General features: G+C 39.7%; 1 protein-coding gene across 6 annotated transcripts in view; it reads left to right on the top strand.

The window, feature by feature from the left end:
- CADM2 (cell adhesion molecule 2) overlaps nucleotides 1-15517 on the top strand; it is a 516203-nt gene extending 500686 nt beyond the window's left edge. For 5 of the 6 annotated variants that reach the window (XM_054046941.1, XM_054046929.1, XM_054046910.1 and 2 more), the window contains 2 exons: nucleotides 5581-5706; nucleotides 7284-15517. In XM_054046941.1, the coding sequence (XP_053902916.1) occupies nucleotides 5581-5706; nucleotides 7284-7402 (245 nt within the window). In that variant the 3' untranslated portion in view covers nucleotides 7403-15517. Of the gene's footprint in view, nucleotides 1-2567; nucleotides 2688-3219; nucleotides 5558-5580; nucleotides 5707-7283 lie in introns of those variants that run through there. The other variant, XM_054046920.1, reaches the window with a different exon arrangement.
- The last annotated feature ends 614 nt before the right edge of the window (nucleotides 15518-16131 follow it).

The following is a 16131-nucleotide window of genomic DNA, read 5'->3' as shown; positions in this document are numbered from 1 at the left end:
AAAAGAGGTGGATATGAGTGAAAAACAGAGCTTGGTTTCTGCAACCAAACCTCAGCAGAAAATTTTATTCTAGTATCTGCTATGCTAACTCCACCACAATGACATAATAGAGCTCTGGTATTTGGACCTGTCCTTGTTAGTAGCAAAAGAAAGAAAAAACAGTTACCTACCTTTTCGAAACTTATTCTTTGAGATGTGTTGCTCATGTCCATTCCTACGTGTGCGGTCATTGGAGATTATGCCTTAGCGGTATCCGTAGGGTCGGCAGTGGCGCCCCCTTGAGTGCCGCGCTCATGCGTCAGTATATCAGGCACCACTGGCCCTATGCCCTCTCATTTCCATCTTGACGGCAACTCCAACAGAGGGGCAGAAGGGTAGGTAATGGAATGGACATGAGCAACACATCTTGAAGAACAACAATTATGAAAAGGTAGGTAATAGTTTTTTCTTCTTCAAGTGCTTGCTCATTTCAATTCTGTTCTAGGTGATTCACAAGCAGTGCCCATGGAGGTGGACTCGGAGTTCACAGTCTTGCAGCTTGCAGCAGTGCTTTGCTGAAGTCAGCATCGTCCCAGGCCTGCTGGGTAAGTACATAATGGGACGTAAACATGTGGACAGTTGACCAGGTAGCAGCTCTACAGACCTCTTGAACAGCACCTGAACCAAGAAGGCCACTGATGACGTTTGCTCTAGTTGAGTACGCCTTGACTATTGCTGGTGGAGGCACGTTTGCCAGATCATAGCAGTATGGGATGCAGGCTGTGATCCAGGACGAAATCCTTTGAGCAGACACTGGGCAACCTTTCATCCTGTCTGCCACCGCAACGAACAGCTGTGTTGACTTGTGAAATGGCTTTGTCCTGTCAATATAGAAGGCCAGCACCCTCCTGACATCCAAGGTGTTCAACCTGCGTTCCTCTTCGGATTTATGGGGTTTCGGGAAGAAGACTGGTAAGTATGGACGACATGAAACTGGGAAACTACCTTGGGCAGGAACACCAGGTGCGGCCGCAACTGGACCTTATCTTTGTAGACTACTGTACAGGGAGGTTCTGAAGTAAGCATTCTGATCTCAGATTCCCTGCAGACAGATATAACTGCAACCAGGAACGAAACCTTCCAGGAGAGAAGGAGAAGGGAGCAGGAAGCCAGAGGTTTGAAGGGAGGCCCCTGAGCCTCGAGAGCACGAGATTCAAATCCCAGGGAGGGACGGGGTCCTGAATGTGAGGGTAAAGATTCTCCAGACCTTTCAAGAATTGGGCCATCATGTCATGAGTGAAGACTGACCTGCCTTGGAAGGGAGGGTGGAAAGCCAAAATAGCGGCCAGGTGGACCCTGATCAATGACAGGACCAAGCCCTGAAGTTTGAGGTGCAGAAAGTAATCCAGGGTCACCTGCAGCAAGGCCTGCTCAGCCCAGACACATTGTTCCAAAGCCCAGCATGTAAACCTTTTCCACTTGGCCAGATAAGTTGCTCTGGTGGAGGGCTTTCTAATACCCAGCAAGACCTGTTAAATCTAGGCCAAGCAGTCCCGCTCGTCCGCATTCATACATGCAGTAGCCATGCTGACAAGTGCTATGCCTCCAGAAGGGTGCAGAAGACTGCTGTGGTCCTGGGACATCAGGTCCGTCCAGAGAAGTAGCCACACCGGGGAGGCTACTGAAAGGTTTAGCAATGTGCCGAACCAATGTTGGCGAGACCACTCGGGGGTTATCAGGATAATCTTGTCCTTGTCCTGTTTGATCTTCATGAGGACTCTGTGGATCAACAGTACTGGCAGGAAGGTGTACATCAGGGCCCCAACCATGGGAGCATAAAAGCATCTGACAAGGAACCCCTGTCCATCCCTTAGAGTGAACAGAACACATGGCCATCAGATGGATGGCATGCCACACACAGAAGTCCCAAAGGCTGAGAGCTTCTTGGCAAAGGGCCGACGACCTGGCTCCACCCTGCCTGTTGTGTGGCGGTATCGTGGCAGTATTGTCTGTGAGGACCTGTACCATAGTGCGCTTCAGGTGGGGCAAAAAAGCCTGGCAGGCTAAACTGGTTTTAGCTCCCTGACATTGGTATGAAGGGCCAATTTGTCCTGCAGCCAGCAGCCTTGCGTGCTGAACTCACCCAGATGGGCTCCCCAGCCCAGGTCCGAAGCATCTGAGACTAGGGTCAGCAACGGGACTGGGGCCAGAGCCAGGAAGGGAACTCCCTCCAACACTGATCCAGGGTTCAGTCACCACTCCGGGGATGACAGAATGATCCGGCACCCTGACTTCCCAGTGTAGGTCATGTCTGTTAGGGATGTAAACAGACACTAGCCAGGCTTGCAGAGGCCGGAGCTGGACATGACTGACCATGAATGTGGCCCAAATGTCCATGTGGCCGAACAATCACAGGCAGGTGTGAGCCGTGGTGAGTGGGTGGTTCTTTACATGGGAGATCAGGTCCGGCATGGCCTGAAAACAAGCCTCCGGAAGGAAGGCTTCGACTCATGTGGAGTCGAGAACCACCCCGACGAACTCTATTATTTGGACTGCCTTAAGATGGATTTTTGCTCATTTATCAACAGACCCAGGTTGCAGCAGGTGGAAAGCACCAGATCCAGGCTCCTCTGTACTTGTTCCCAAGACCTGCCCTTGATGAGCCAGTCGTTGAGATACGGGAAAACCTGGACCCCTCGACATCTCAGGTAAGTGGCTTCTGCACCATACCTTTTGTGAAGATCCTTGGGGCCAATGAGAAGCCAAAGGGCTGCACCATGAATTGGAAATGGCGGCCACCCACTATGAAACGGAGGAAATGTCTGTGACCTTGAAAAATGGAAATAAGCTTCCTTCAAGTCAAGGGAAGCATACCAATCTCCCTGATACAGGAAGGGGATGATGGAGGCCAGGGAGACCTTGAGAGACTTGTTGAGGCATTGCAGGTTCCAGAATGGGTTTGAGGCCCGCTTTGCTTTCGGGATTAGGAAATAATGGGAGTAGAATCCCTTTCTTGTCATGTCTCAAGGGACCTCCTCCACCTGTGACCAGGCCAAACAGTAGGGACGAAAACGGTTGAGGAAAGAGTGGGGTGGATCCTGGGAGGGGACATTGCTCTCGACTGCACCCTCAAAACCAGCGCTTCTGGCCCCCAGAGTGCTTTGCCAGGCCACGCAGGTGAGCAGGAGGAGGAAAGACGATGGCAGCTGAAACTAACATCCCTGTTCCTTCTCCTTGCAGACCCCGGACGAGGCTGCCAAGGTCTTGGCGGCACAGGCGGCCGTAACTGCTTTCTTGCCGACTGTGGAGTATGCATGCCCAACGAGCGAAGGGTAGCCCGAGTGTTTTTTAACCCATGCAGCCTCACATCCGTCTGCTTTGAAAAAAGACCAATCCCATCAAGTGGGAGGTCTTGGATCAAGGTCTGCATCTTTTGGGAGAGGCCGGCGGTCTGAAGCCAGGAGTGCCCCTCATAACCGCCTCTGATGTCACCAGCCTAGCCACCAAGTCAGCTGTGTCCCATGCTATTTGGAGGGAGCACTGAGCACTGATTCCCCCAAGCACTTGAGGGAGCTGCTATAGGGGTCACTTAAAGGAATAGACCTGTTACAGTCCACGCAGGGCTTAAACCCAGGAGACCAGGGCATGCCCTACCTAGGGTGAAGTCCCCGTTGGGACTCTAACTTCTAACTACAACTATAAACAAACTATTTACAAGGCCCTAAGGCTCGAAGGCAGAAGAGACGAAACCTCTAGACTAACCACCACAGGCGGTAAGAAGGAACTGAGAGGGTATAGGGCCGGTGGTGCTTGATATACCGATGCATGAGCGTGGCACTCAAGGGAGCGCCACTGCCAATCCTACAGATTCTGATAAGGCAAAGATCTCTGACAACTGCGCACTGGGCATGCACACACCTAGACTGGAATCGACATGAGCAAGCACTTGAAGAAGAATATCTTATTGCTGCAGAGAGCAATTATATGAATTTGAAGAAATTTGGATCCTGGTTCTTGATACATTTGGATAAAGAATGCTGAGATAGCTCAAATAATGCCAGACTTCCATTCCACCTCACCTCTTTGCTTTTTCCCTCCAGCTTCCTGCTCCCTTCCCCTTTTTTTGCCTATTTGTGTACGGCATTATTATTATTATCATTACTGTTATTTTTACCCTCACCCTAACATTTTATGTCTGTATAATTTGTCTGATTTGTATGATCTGGTCTTGCAGCTTTGACAAGCTGTAACTGTGTAATTGCATAATTTTATTGGCTACCTGTGAAATATGCAGAATTTGGTAACATATACAAGTTGTACATCTTTTATCTTTCTGTATTTGTGATTGTGTCCTTATGAAAATTAATAAAAATATCACAGAAAAGCCAAACAAGAGTGTTACACTTCCCATACATTGTCAGCAGCTTTTCCCAGTCAGATTTTACTGATTTGTCCTCTTTTCTGTGTTAATGGTATTTCCTTCTTACGCCGTTGCAAGACAGCTATTTGCAAACTGTTTGTAGAATATAAACAACGCCTAAAAGGGAAATGTCCTTGAAGCAGTGTGTGCAGACTGATTACTATAGAGCGAGCAAGCTAATACACAACCCTCAATCTTGGGAGAATTACTATTAGTTTGAGACTGAGGCATTTTTCATTTAAAAAAAGAAGAGAAATCTTACAATGCTACTGTAGGATTGACTCTTTTTTTCCCCCTCTCTATGATATTTCAGATGAAGCAACACTTGAAGGTTACCAGTTCATTCTTCAAAAGCTCTGGGGAATTACTGACCCCTAAACAGTGTCATTTTCCATAATTGCTTCTTTGGAGCCTTCTGTAATGCACCAGGCTCACTAATAGATAAATGACCAGCATCAAAAGCTTAAATCTGACAATAATTCTAATGTTTTGTGCACAGTGAATGAAATGAAACTGCTAATGTATTGTTAAAATCTGTTAGAGTTTACTAAAGTCAGTGTTAATCGGATAACTGTAGTAAATTCACAAATCAACATTTGAGAGTGAACAAGGATCTTTAAGGATACATGATACATTTATCTGACCAAATTCCTGCAGACTCAGCCATCTGCAGAAGAACTTGGAAAGCCTGCACTTTATCTCCTTTTTTATTTCTCGTGCAATCGGAAAGAAATGACAAGAAGAGACTATATAAGGGATCCCCACTGAGACTCAGTCATATAAATTATGTATTATGCAGACAGTATTCTGCTGATGCTGTCTGATCCCCAATTCTCAATTCCTTGTTTTTGCTTCTATAAATAGCTATTGCAGATTTTCAGTTGTAATACAACTAGGACAAAACCAGAAACCTTTCCCATTTAATAACCTCTGCCAAGGAAGAATAAGGTAACATTTTTCATAACTGTGATGTCCTCAGGGCTTTAACAGTCTGGGAATACATACAATGCTATGCTGTTGATAAGATACTGGTAGTAAAAGAGGGGGAATAACCACCCTGAATATTAAAGAGGGAAATGCCCTATTTTCAGAATGATCCGTATAAACTTGCTGCTGTGCATTTTCATATCAATTCTTATCTGATCAGGACAACTTTTGTTTTTCTCCCTCCCCCCCCCCAGACCCAAATGCTTTGGCTGGACAGACTGGACCTGACCATGCTCTCATAGGAGGAATAGTGGCTGTAGTTGTCTTTGTCACATTATGTTCTATAATTCTGCTTGGACGATATCTGGCAAGACATAAAGGTAGGACAGATTTAATCAAAGTGCAATCACCTTTTGCAGCAATACTTCCTCATGATTACTTTCACCCTCAAACATTCTCGTGCCCTCTCTGCCCCCACCCTCCCCTTTGGAATTTAGCTGCCTGGGAAAGCTCAGGTTCAGAAGCAGCATCTGGTTTTCAGTGAGGTCCTGATTTTTTACCCAATTTTACAGTTGGATTCACTGAAGCAAAAGGATGTTGAGCAACCTGCCCAAGGTCATGTAGTGAGTCAGTGGCTAAGGGAGATTTAGAAGGACGAATGCTCCTAGATTCTAGCCCTTTGCTGTAAGCACTCAGTTACATGTCCTCACAATTTTAACTGTTATATTAATTCAGCAGAATATATATGGTTATTGAATGAGGCTTTAACGATCAGATAAAACTTTAAATACACATTCAATAAGTTGCATTAAAAACAAGGGGTAAAATCCTTGTCCCACTGAAATCAGCATAAGTTTTGCTATTGCCTCCAGTGTAGCCAGGATTTCACTCCAGGAGCAAAATTCTGAAGTCCTGACTCAATTTTTACACTATGCTTACTGAGGGAAAAACTCCCATTAAAGTCAATGGAGAGAAGGGTCTAAGTAAAACAGAGGACAAATTTTAGAATTTGACCCAGGTGATTGTTAAAAAAAGAAAAACATTTTTGAAGGCTTAATGTCTGAATGGCTTGCAGTGTAGTTGTTAACCTTAGTTTACCTTCCTCCCCAAAAAGTATTACTATTATGAAATCTAATTCTACATAGGGTAGTCATTCAGTTACTAAATAGAAACTGAGAAATATATTTTTTTTAAATTTCAGTAGAACTGTGTGAAAAATTACAAATTTCTAATTACTCTGGTGAAAATGTGGCACCTTTGCTCTACTTCCTGGCTGAAAACAAATGGGTCCCAAGCCCATGTAAATATCACTTTTCACAAAGTGAAAATTGTCTGTTGCATACAGCTCTATTAATATCCTGCTCTTATACTATTTAGCAAAGCAATGTCAGTGGCAATGTGAAGTGACTGGGTTAACTTAATACAGCTATTTCAGTTTTGCACTTCTAGAGAATCTTAATTATCCTAGTCTGTGGAATTAAAGAGCAGATAAAAAATGGCCTACATCAATGTGAGAGTACAAAACTAATTAGAAGCCATTTTTCAAAAACATGTGTTTAATGAAATCTAAGCCATTCAAAGTAAATTTTCTTACTTATCTAGATATACCATATAATACACAGTGATATCATTTAAACTATTGTATGTTAAAATATTTGTATGCTTCATGCCACTGGAGATAGAAAAAATATGGTTTTGAACGTGCTGTACCCTTTTTTTTTTTGCCATAGATATGTGCAAATATATGTGCATATGGGACAAGTGTTATGAATCATAATTACTTCTTGCCCAAATTAGAATATTATGTGTACCAGTATAGTTAGTGCTAAAATAGTGCATCAAGTTCTGTTCTGCATCACTCTATTCATTAAACCAGTTAGATCTTTGTTACAGATCTACTGTACATACAACGATCTAAAGTAAAATAACTATTTTTTTATTGTACTGATTCCCATAGGAACATATTTAACAAATGAAGCTAAAGGAGCTGAAGATGCACCTGATGCTGACACAGCCATTATCAATGCAGAAGGCAGTCAAGTCAATGCAGAGGAGAAAAAGGAGTATTTCATTTAGATGCAGACCTAGATTCTCTGAGTTTTACTTATCAGGCTGACTGCTGGAGAAAACTGGCTATCATCTTTCAGAATTCATTTCTATCATCTTCTGCAAACTTTATTAACTTACATACTGCTATAAATAGCCAGTTTATGCCAACAATCAGTTGTTGACAGCATCATTCTTTCTTTACAGTACCATCCACAATGCAGGACATTTCTTATTGCCTAAAATTCATATCCATTGCTCTCTTAACATACAGTGCTTGAATATACAGCCTTAACAATGTTAATCTTCATCTTAAATCATGCTATTGAGTTTTCTACATTTTTAAATGTTATATAGCTTTCTTCTTTTCCAGTTTTCTTTTACCATGGTCCCTATCAGTATGTCACTGGATGATTTTCATAACAAATACTATTCGATAAGGACATAATGTACTTACATAAAACATTAAATCTAAGATTAGAGGTTTACAAAGAATGTTTTATACATGTCTTTAATTCAAAGGCAACCTGTTTTTGAAACATATGCCCTAGGAACCACAAACTGAACACATTATAGTATAGTTTCTTGTATGCTTGGATTTGGTGGAAAAGGAGTATCAATACATTGTTAAAAATGGTACCTTGATACTAATTCCATGCTTGGGTGGTAATTACATCACACTGTATTATCTATACAGATTATGCAGAGTTAGATAATGGTAGCTTCATTCTAAAACAAATTTATTCAGCCCTTTTACTGCTTTTTGGGATCACAAGTTAGATATGTTTCTGTAATTTTGGTTTTAATAATTTATTTGCTTCATATGAACTCACCTGCCTATTCAGATTTGTAGTGTTCATGGGGCACAATTGCAAAGCATTTTCCTATCTGTATATAGTGCATATAATAAATCCAATTAAACATTATTTGATACATATTTAACTTTTTTGGCTATAGCTAAGTCAGTCACAAGTAAGCATTTTCTAATGTCCATTATATCCCTTTAAATATGACTTAAATCAATATTCTGAATAGATAACATGTATTAGTATTTTTTGTCTGTATGTCCTAGCACTGTTCAGCAGCAAACTTTTCTAGTTCTTGTTAATTTTTCTTTGTTATACAATGGAAGCACAATGTTATATGGAAAGGTAGTTTTAAGCTAACAACCAGTGCACAGCCTCAGGTTTTGAATTACAACCACATTTGATTAATATCCTTAAAAAATACTGTTATGTTGCTAAATTCTCAATTTTTAATTCGGCAGTTCCACAGCTGCTTATCTATGTTGGGTTGCCAAAAAAAAAAAAAAAAAAAAAAAAAAAAAAACCACAACACAAGAAAAAAAAGAAAAAAAGAGTTAAATGATATATGTTTTGTGTATACGGTAAATGGACTAATTCTTTATATTAAATTCCTGTCTATGCATTTTGTGGGGTACAAACTTATGTCACAGTGAATGATAGAGAATTTCTACCAATGCTTTTAGCTCTATGGTGAAAGTCTCTCTTAAAGTCTCATGTTCTTAAATATGACAACAAAACACTATAAGCCCAATGGCTTATTTCCTCTTCCACTGAAATAAAAATGGTGCCAGATCAACTCTTGGTAGTGATTCCATGCTGGAGAATGAAAATCTGTATCGTTTGGAGTTCATCTCCCTCTCCCAAGTGTTGCACCTTTGAAAAATAATATTTCTATACGGTTGCGATACTTGTGAAGTCTAAAAGCATGATGGCTTATTGTAAAGGATTATCTCTTGGGATTTATTTTTTGTGGGGGCGGGGGAGGGAGAATCTGAATACATCATCATGTATTAAGATAAAATGGAAGACAAAGGTGCTGTGTCAGATTATTTATCAGAAGAGTATAAGCCTGTTAAGGAGAATATTATAGTATTATTTTTTGTTTTGTTTTCTTTCTTTCTTTTTGTTGAAACATTTATCTTGTTAATTTCTAAGAAAAAGAGGGCGATGTTGATCAAGCAGCACTTTTTCAAAATATACAGAACATAAATAATATGATGTGGTTGAGTGTTAACATAATAAATCATATACAGTATGACATTTTAAAGAAATAAGTCTGCATTGATGTGATTGCATGCTTGTTTTTTACAGTTCACTCCATACCATCTGTGGAAAAATGCAATAATATGTTAATATAGTATGGTAGTTTGAGAGAACCAGGTAGGTGCTACTAGACACATTGAAACTAGTATAGGTTTTCAAGATATTCATGTCTTTCAAAGCATACACTTTTAAAAGTTTGGCAAAGGAAATCATTTAGTTTAGTACCAGAACAGAAAGGTTCTTGTCACAACAGTAAGTTGCATTAACAGCATTACAATACTGTATATCTCAGTCTGATTAAGGACTTAGGGCTTGAGCCAACAAATCACTTAAGCATGTGAGAAGTTCCATCTAATTCAATGGAACTACTCATATGCTTAAAAAGTAAGTTTTTTTTTTTTTTTTTTTTGCTGGATCAGGGCCTTATTTACTGAAGTGGAACTGTTCATCAATGCTGCTTTTACATCTTTATACACTCTATCTAAAATGCACTTTGCTTGAATTGTAGAGTTGTTGCTTAAATCATTACTTACCACGATGTCAAGTGAGATCTTCAAATGTTAGAGCAGGGGTCGGCAACGTTCGGCACGCGGCTCGCCAGGGTAAGCACATCGCTCACCCGCGCCGCTTCTCGCCACCCCCATTGGCCCGGGACGGCGAACCGTGGCCAGTCGGGGCCGCGATCAGCCGAACCTGTCACGTCAGCAGGTACATAAAACTGGCTGGCCAGCCAGGGTGCTTACCCTGGCGAGCCGCGTGCCGAACGTTGCCGACCCCTGTGTTAGAGCATCTTTAGATGTAACCACTCAAAGCCAACTTGTCAGTGTAGTGTAAAACCAGCATTGAAACATTGCAAAACCAGAAATAAATTGGACTGTTAAATTACATTGGTTGGTTTTTAGTTAAAACTCTTAATGTGTGCTCATTTTCAATAGATTTCTGATTTTCCACTGTCTTGCATCTTGTGATTTCATTTACATTTGTGCGAAGTGGCTGTAAAAACACTACAACCAGTATAAATGAATTGAGAATTCTGATTGGGTAGTTCTTTACATCCATCTACATCCACATGTTCAAATGACTTCACTGGGTGTAAGGTAGTAATTACAGTGCCAGGCCCTTTGTAAGCAACATCATGGCTCACGTAGAACTAAGTATAGTATTCAACAGGTAAAAACACATTGTCTGTCTCCTTTATACAAAAAGATCCCATTCAGAAATATTGAGTCCATTACAGTGTCAAGAAATCTGATAAATGTGTAAAATGAACGCTCCGAATGGGAACCATGTTAGTTAGAATATTAGTATAACATCCACACCTACAAATACATGCAATGTAATTTTCTCAAGACAAGGTAGCTAATTACTGCCAGTTTACAATGTCCATTGATTATTTTTAACTTTCAAATGTAGAACAATGTTAATTTTTTTATGCTTTGAGAACATAATCATTAAACAGGCATGTGGCATCACAGGCAAAAGGGTGCATCTTTCCATTCTGTTTAGTGTCATCAGAGAATCCAAGAAGCAGTTTAAGGAACCTGATATTTATGTTGAGGCTAAGAATTTAATCTGGAACTCTTAAAAATGTCTTCACATTTCTTGCACTGAGACTTCCTCTATAAAGAATACATGAAGAAAACCAACTTTTCTAAATAATACATGGAAGTTAATGTGTAGTTTCATTATAGCATAATATATATATATATATATATATAACTATCTCAATGAAGAGAAAGGACAGGATCATCTGTAATTATGTAATTCAACTGATTGTAAACAGCACTGAAGTTACCATGTACGCACATGTACAGTAGCTATTTTGACAGTTACAGTGTAGTTACATGTACTTCCATGTAACACAGCAGTTATAGTGTAATTTAGTGCCACTTACTGTAAAGTGTTACCAAAAGGAAAATGGAACTCTTACCTTTACTAATCTGTTCAAACTAATGGTAAATATATTAAATTAACACCATGAATCTGACATTCCATTTCTTTAATAAGGAGGTGATGTAAAACTTCATGTTCACCCCACAGCTTTTCCCACCACCTAACTAGATTACTACAAGTGTCCAATCTTCTCACTCTTAGGAAATGGTAATCTGTGATGAACATACCAAAAAAAATTCAGCTACTTCAATTGAATCAGCTGCTAATAGAAACAACTGAGTAATGCTTTTTATTAAGTGGCACAAAGTACACACTAAAAACTATGCAAAAATATAGGTAACTACAGTGTACTTACATGTAAGTATCTTGTACTTTCTGTGTATGGATATTGGAAACCCATGTAATTATAATATGCATTTTGATTATTTTAAAAGAGGGGAAGCAGTGAAAATAATTAATTTTGAAGTACACACATGCAATAGTCATGCTTAATGCAATATGCTTAATTCCTCTACTTGCAATGATATTTAATTTATAATAATGCATCTCTGTCCTCCCACCCCACTAGCTCTGTCTCCCCTTTAGTACTATTTAGGTCCTATTAGACTCAATTGAAAAACTTTTAGGTCAAAGTAAGAATTCAGCTCTGCTAATGGCTTCATTACCAGCATACTGCAAGTTTGGCAACCCTGCTCAGTAATCTCTTTTTGACTCAACAGATCAACCTTGTTCTTTTTTTCCTTCTTGGGGGAGTCTAGCAAACTAAGATACTGAAATGTATTGCCACATGCCCTGCTTTTTTTTAAGCTTGAACAGCAGAGAGGAAGAAATGGAGACCTGCATTATCCTGACCTCTATTTTGTTGAACCACCTCACCTGGAATTTTCACAATTTCTTTCACAATACAGTACTGTCAGGTAATCTTACATTGTGAGTACAAACTGCTTCTGTCAAAGTACAGAGAAAGCCTTTAGTGATAAAGTTAACTTTTTCTAAACATGAAATTTTATATCACTGACCTTTATCATCTTCTTGTTTTCCGTCACACCCTTGCAAAAAGTAATTCACTGAAAGTAGTGAGAGAACATGAAATAGAAAAAGAAGAAAATGAATGTTACATGTAATATTGTGAAACTTAAGTGAGTGCCATTTCCTATATCACTCCATACTTGCATATAATATTATGATTATAGACATTTAAAAACTCCAGTTAGATGAAATGTAGGAATTGAAAACATGGAGTTAAACTGTTAAGCTATCTCTCATGTTAAATATTGACTATGAAGTGTCTATATACATTTTATAAATATTACCAAGTCTTAGATTTAGCCTCTAAAGGGGATAATTGTAAGTTTTTCTGTTAACACTGAAAACAACTTGGCTGCATTCATGGTTCTTTATCTAATTTCCTCTATCCCACAACCCCATTTTTTACTATCTTCTGTTGTAGGTAGTCCCACTGGGTAATACTGTAGATCAGGGGTCTCAAACTCAATTTACCTTATGGCCAGTGCCAGTTCTCAAATCCTCCCAGCGGGCCAATAATGTCCCTGAAGATGGTGTTCAGAAAAGAAAACGTTTATATTGTATTTTTTATTTTGAATTTCTTAGAAATAATAAAACTGTCATACAACTGTATACAATTCTTCGCGTGCCAGAGAGTTTTTAGTGTTTGCCAGACACTTGGCAATGCTTCAGTTCTGTCAGTTTGTTGATGTTTGGCCTCAGTGACTGAGCAGTTGAAACCTTCAGGATTGCAGCAAGGTGTGCATCAGATAGTTGTGTTCGGTATTTTGACTTGTTTATATTCATTGTGGAAAAAAATGATGTTGGCTCCATGGCTGACTATGCCCAGCAACTAATAATGCTGTCTCCATGGCTGACTCTGCCCGGCAACTAATGATGCTGCCTCCATGGCTGACTCTGCCTGGCGACTAGTGATGGTATCTCTGTCCCTCTCCCCCAGCCAATGGAAGCTGCGGGGGGGCGGCGCCTGCAGCAGACACTGTGGGCAGCATGGCTGCATGCGTCTCTCCTCCATGGGCCGCAGTGGGAAGGTTCTCAGGCAGGGACTTTGAGACTCCTGCTGTAGATACCGGGCCACATCCTCAGCTGCTATATCTCAGCTTAGCACTATTTCTTTTAGTATAGGCTGATTTACATTGGCTGAAGATGCATCCCATAATGTTTAAAACCACACTGTTATACCATACCAATATCTATTAAATATGGAGAAGAACATTATACAATTCAACTGTAACACAATTACTTTCACTAACAAAGAACGTCAGTTTGTAATGTCAATTCTAAAACCATATATGCAAGTTTTCGCATTTCATCAGTAATATGCATGCTATCAAGATATTCTAATTTGTCATTTATTTAAACTTAATATCTCCAATGTACCTTTACAATACAAATATTCAATCCAGGGATTACAGTAGCATCTAGTGCCAAAAAAAAAAAAAAAAAAAAAAAAATCAAAGAAATGTATCAATATGGCAAAGATTTTCTGAAACTTTTCAACACCAGGATTTCCTACATGATTGTTCTAGGAGGGCCTGATCTAACTACCAATAAAGTCAAAGGGAATCATCTGACAGACTGTAAGGGAAGTTAGCTCAGACCCACAATGCTATTCAAGTATCACACCAACATACTGCATTTGGAGCAACTCAGAAGGATGATGGGGCTGGGGGTAGGGGGGCAGGGGGAAGAGGTGTGCGCAAACCTGGTTTTATGCCATTCCAATCCACGGCCCTTCTAACCTACCCCTACTGCCATTGGGCCTCCAAGGGGGCTGTTCCCATTAGTTAGGAATTGCGAGGGACCAGCCATGCCCATGTTTCTGAACAAAGCCCTTTGCACTGGGGTCAAAAAGGGAAACGGCATAGGAGCTGATATGGCTCTAGAGCACCTGGGGATTCCCTAACACAATGAAAAGCCCTCAAGTAGCTGGTTAAACCAGCTTTATCATTTCTGTGTGTTGCCAAGGATCTGTCCTTCCCCCCATCTTTTGTGTGTAAGTGACTTAAGGCTCTGCTGTGTTAAAAGGAGCAATTGCTGAGGTGGAAGAAAGATTCTCCTTTCCAATGAATGCTTTATGTTATTACAATGAAAAGTGAAAGAATTTTTTAAAGATTTCAGGTGCAAAAGCTAAGCCTGCCAAGGGTCAGCACTTAAGCACTTTCCCTGTATCCAGGGTCAAGCCAGCTGTGTTTTCTATATAAGCACTGGCCTCTCATCTCAGCGTAAACTACTTACAGTCTTATCCTGTCCTTATGGACAGTGCTGAAAATTCCTGATTTTGTTTTCTTTTATATTACTAGCTTTTCTTTTCTTTTTCTTCTTGTTTTACATGAAAATTATTAGGGGATTTCCATATTAAATGCACCCCCCCCATTTTTAAGGTAAGTTCTGCTTTATAAATATTTATGTGGCTCAAAAGAGGAGAAAAATGTATGGTATTTGGAATGAACTATTGTTCCTTTTCCCCTTCCTTTCTGCAGTATATTGGATAATATTAAAGCAAGTGAGAATATTAATTCCTCATTTAAGTGTAACTAGATTTTCCCATATCCCTATGTAGTTTATATATATAATACACACACACACACACAGCCATAAAATCATCTGCTTTTATGTACTGATTACAGCTAAACAGTGAACAAAATGTTTGAGATTTGGCCTCGTGGACTACTGGATTCATACATAACTCACTCTCAAAATTCTTAATGCACCATTTCTATTGAGTTCAACAGGATTTGGCTCAAGTCCTTAATCTAAATGTTTGAGCTATTAGACTTGCAATTCGCTGCATTTGGAAGGATAATTTTTTTAAGAATAAATATAAACATCATGCTGTAAGTAAAATCCAATGGAATTAAGCATATTGCACTGATGATGGAAATTCAGTTACTGCATTTAATTTTCTCAACAATTGTAAGTTAACAAAATGCATATTGTAATGTTAGGTACATGACACTTGCATGTTGCTATGCCTATATACTTACAGAGTATTCAATGTGTACTTAGTGGCGCTTAAGAAATGTCATGTACAATTCTTATAAACATTCTTACAGGGTTCCCATTTGCACTTCATCTTTCAGTAAAGTCTTGTCAGAAAAATGTCTGATGAATATTATTGAAAAAAATAAAATTTCAATTTTAGTTATCTGTTGGACATTACTGAATTGTCTATTCTTTTAATACATTTTCTGATGCTTGCCAATTTGGCAGTGAAATTGACTTAGATAGCTGTTCAGACACACTGTTCACAGACCTGTTTGGTTTTTTTCCCTTTTTTAAGCAGAGAACTACTGGATTTACTATACTATACATCAAAATAGCATTGCTGATATTACAGAACAATTATTTTAAGAAAGACTCAGTGACACACTAGTATTGTACACATTATCAATCAGGACAAAAAAATCCCAAAATTGTGTATAACCTTTTATAGTCTATATACCATGAATAGAGTCATCGTGGATTCTTGGAGTCATCGTGGATAATTCTCAGACGACGTCTACGCAGTGTGCAGAGGTGGTCAAAAAACCAAACAGGATGGTAGGAATCATTAAAAGGGGGATAGAGAATAAGAGGGAGAATATATTATTGCCCTTATATAAATCGATGGTATGCCCACATCTTGAATACTGCGTACAGATGTGGTCTCCTCATCTCAAAAAAGATATACTGACACTAGAAAAGGTTCAGAGAAGGGCAACTAAAATGATTAGGGGTTTGGAATGGGTCCCATATGAGGAGAGATTAAAGAGGCTAGGACTTTTCAGC

This window comes from Malaclemys terrapin, chromosome 1, assembly GCF_027887155.1.
Source record: "Malaclemys terrapin pileata isolate rMalTer1 chromosome 1, rMalTer1.hap1, whole genome shotgun sequence".
Classification (NCBI taxonomy): domain Eukaryota; kingdom Metazoa; phylum Chordata; order Testudines; family Emydidae; genus Malaclemys; species Malaclemys terrapin.
This window is presented reverse-complemented; position numbering and strand designations above follow the sequence as displayed.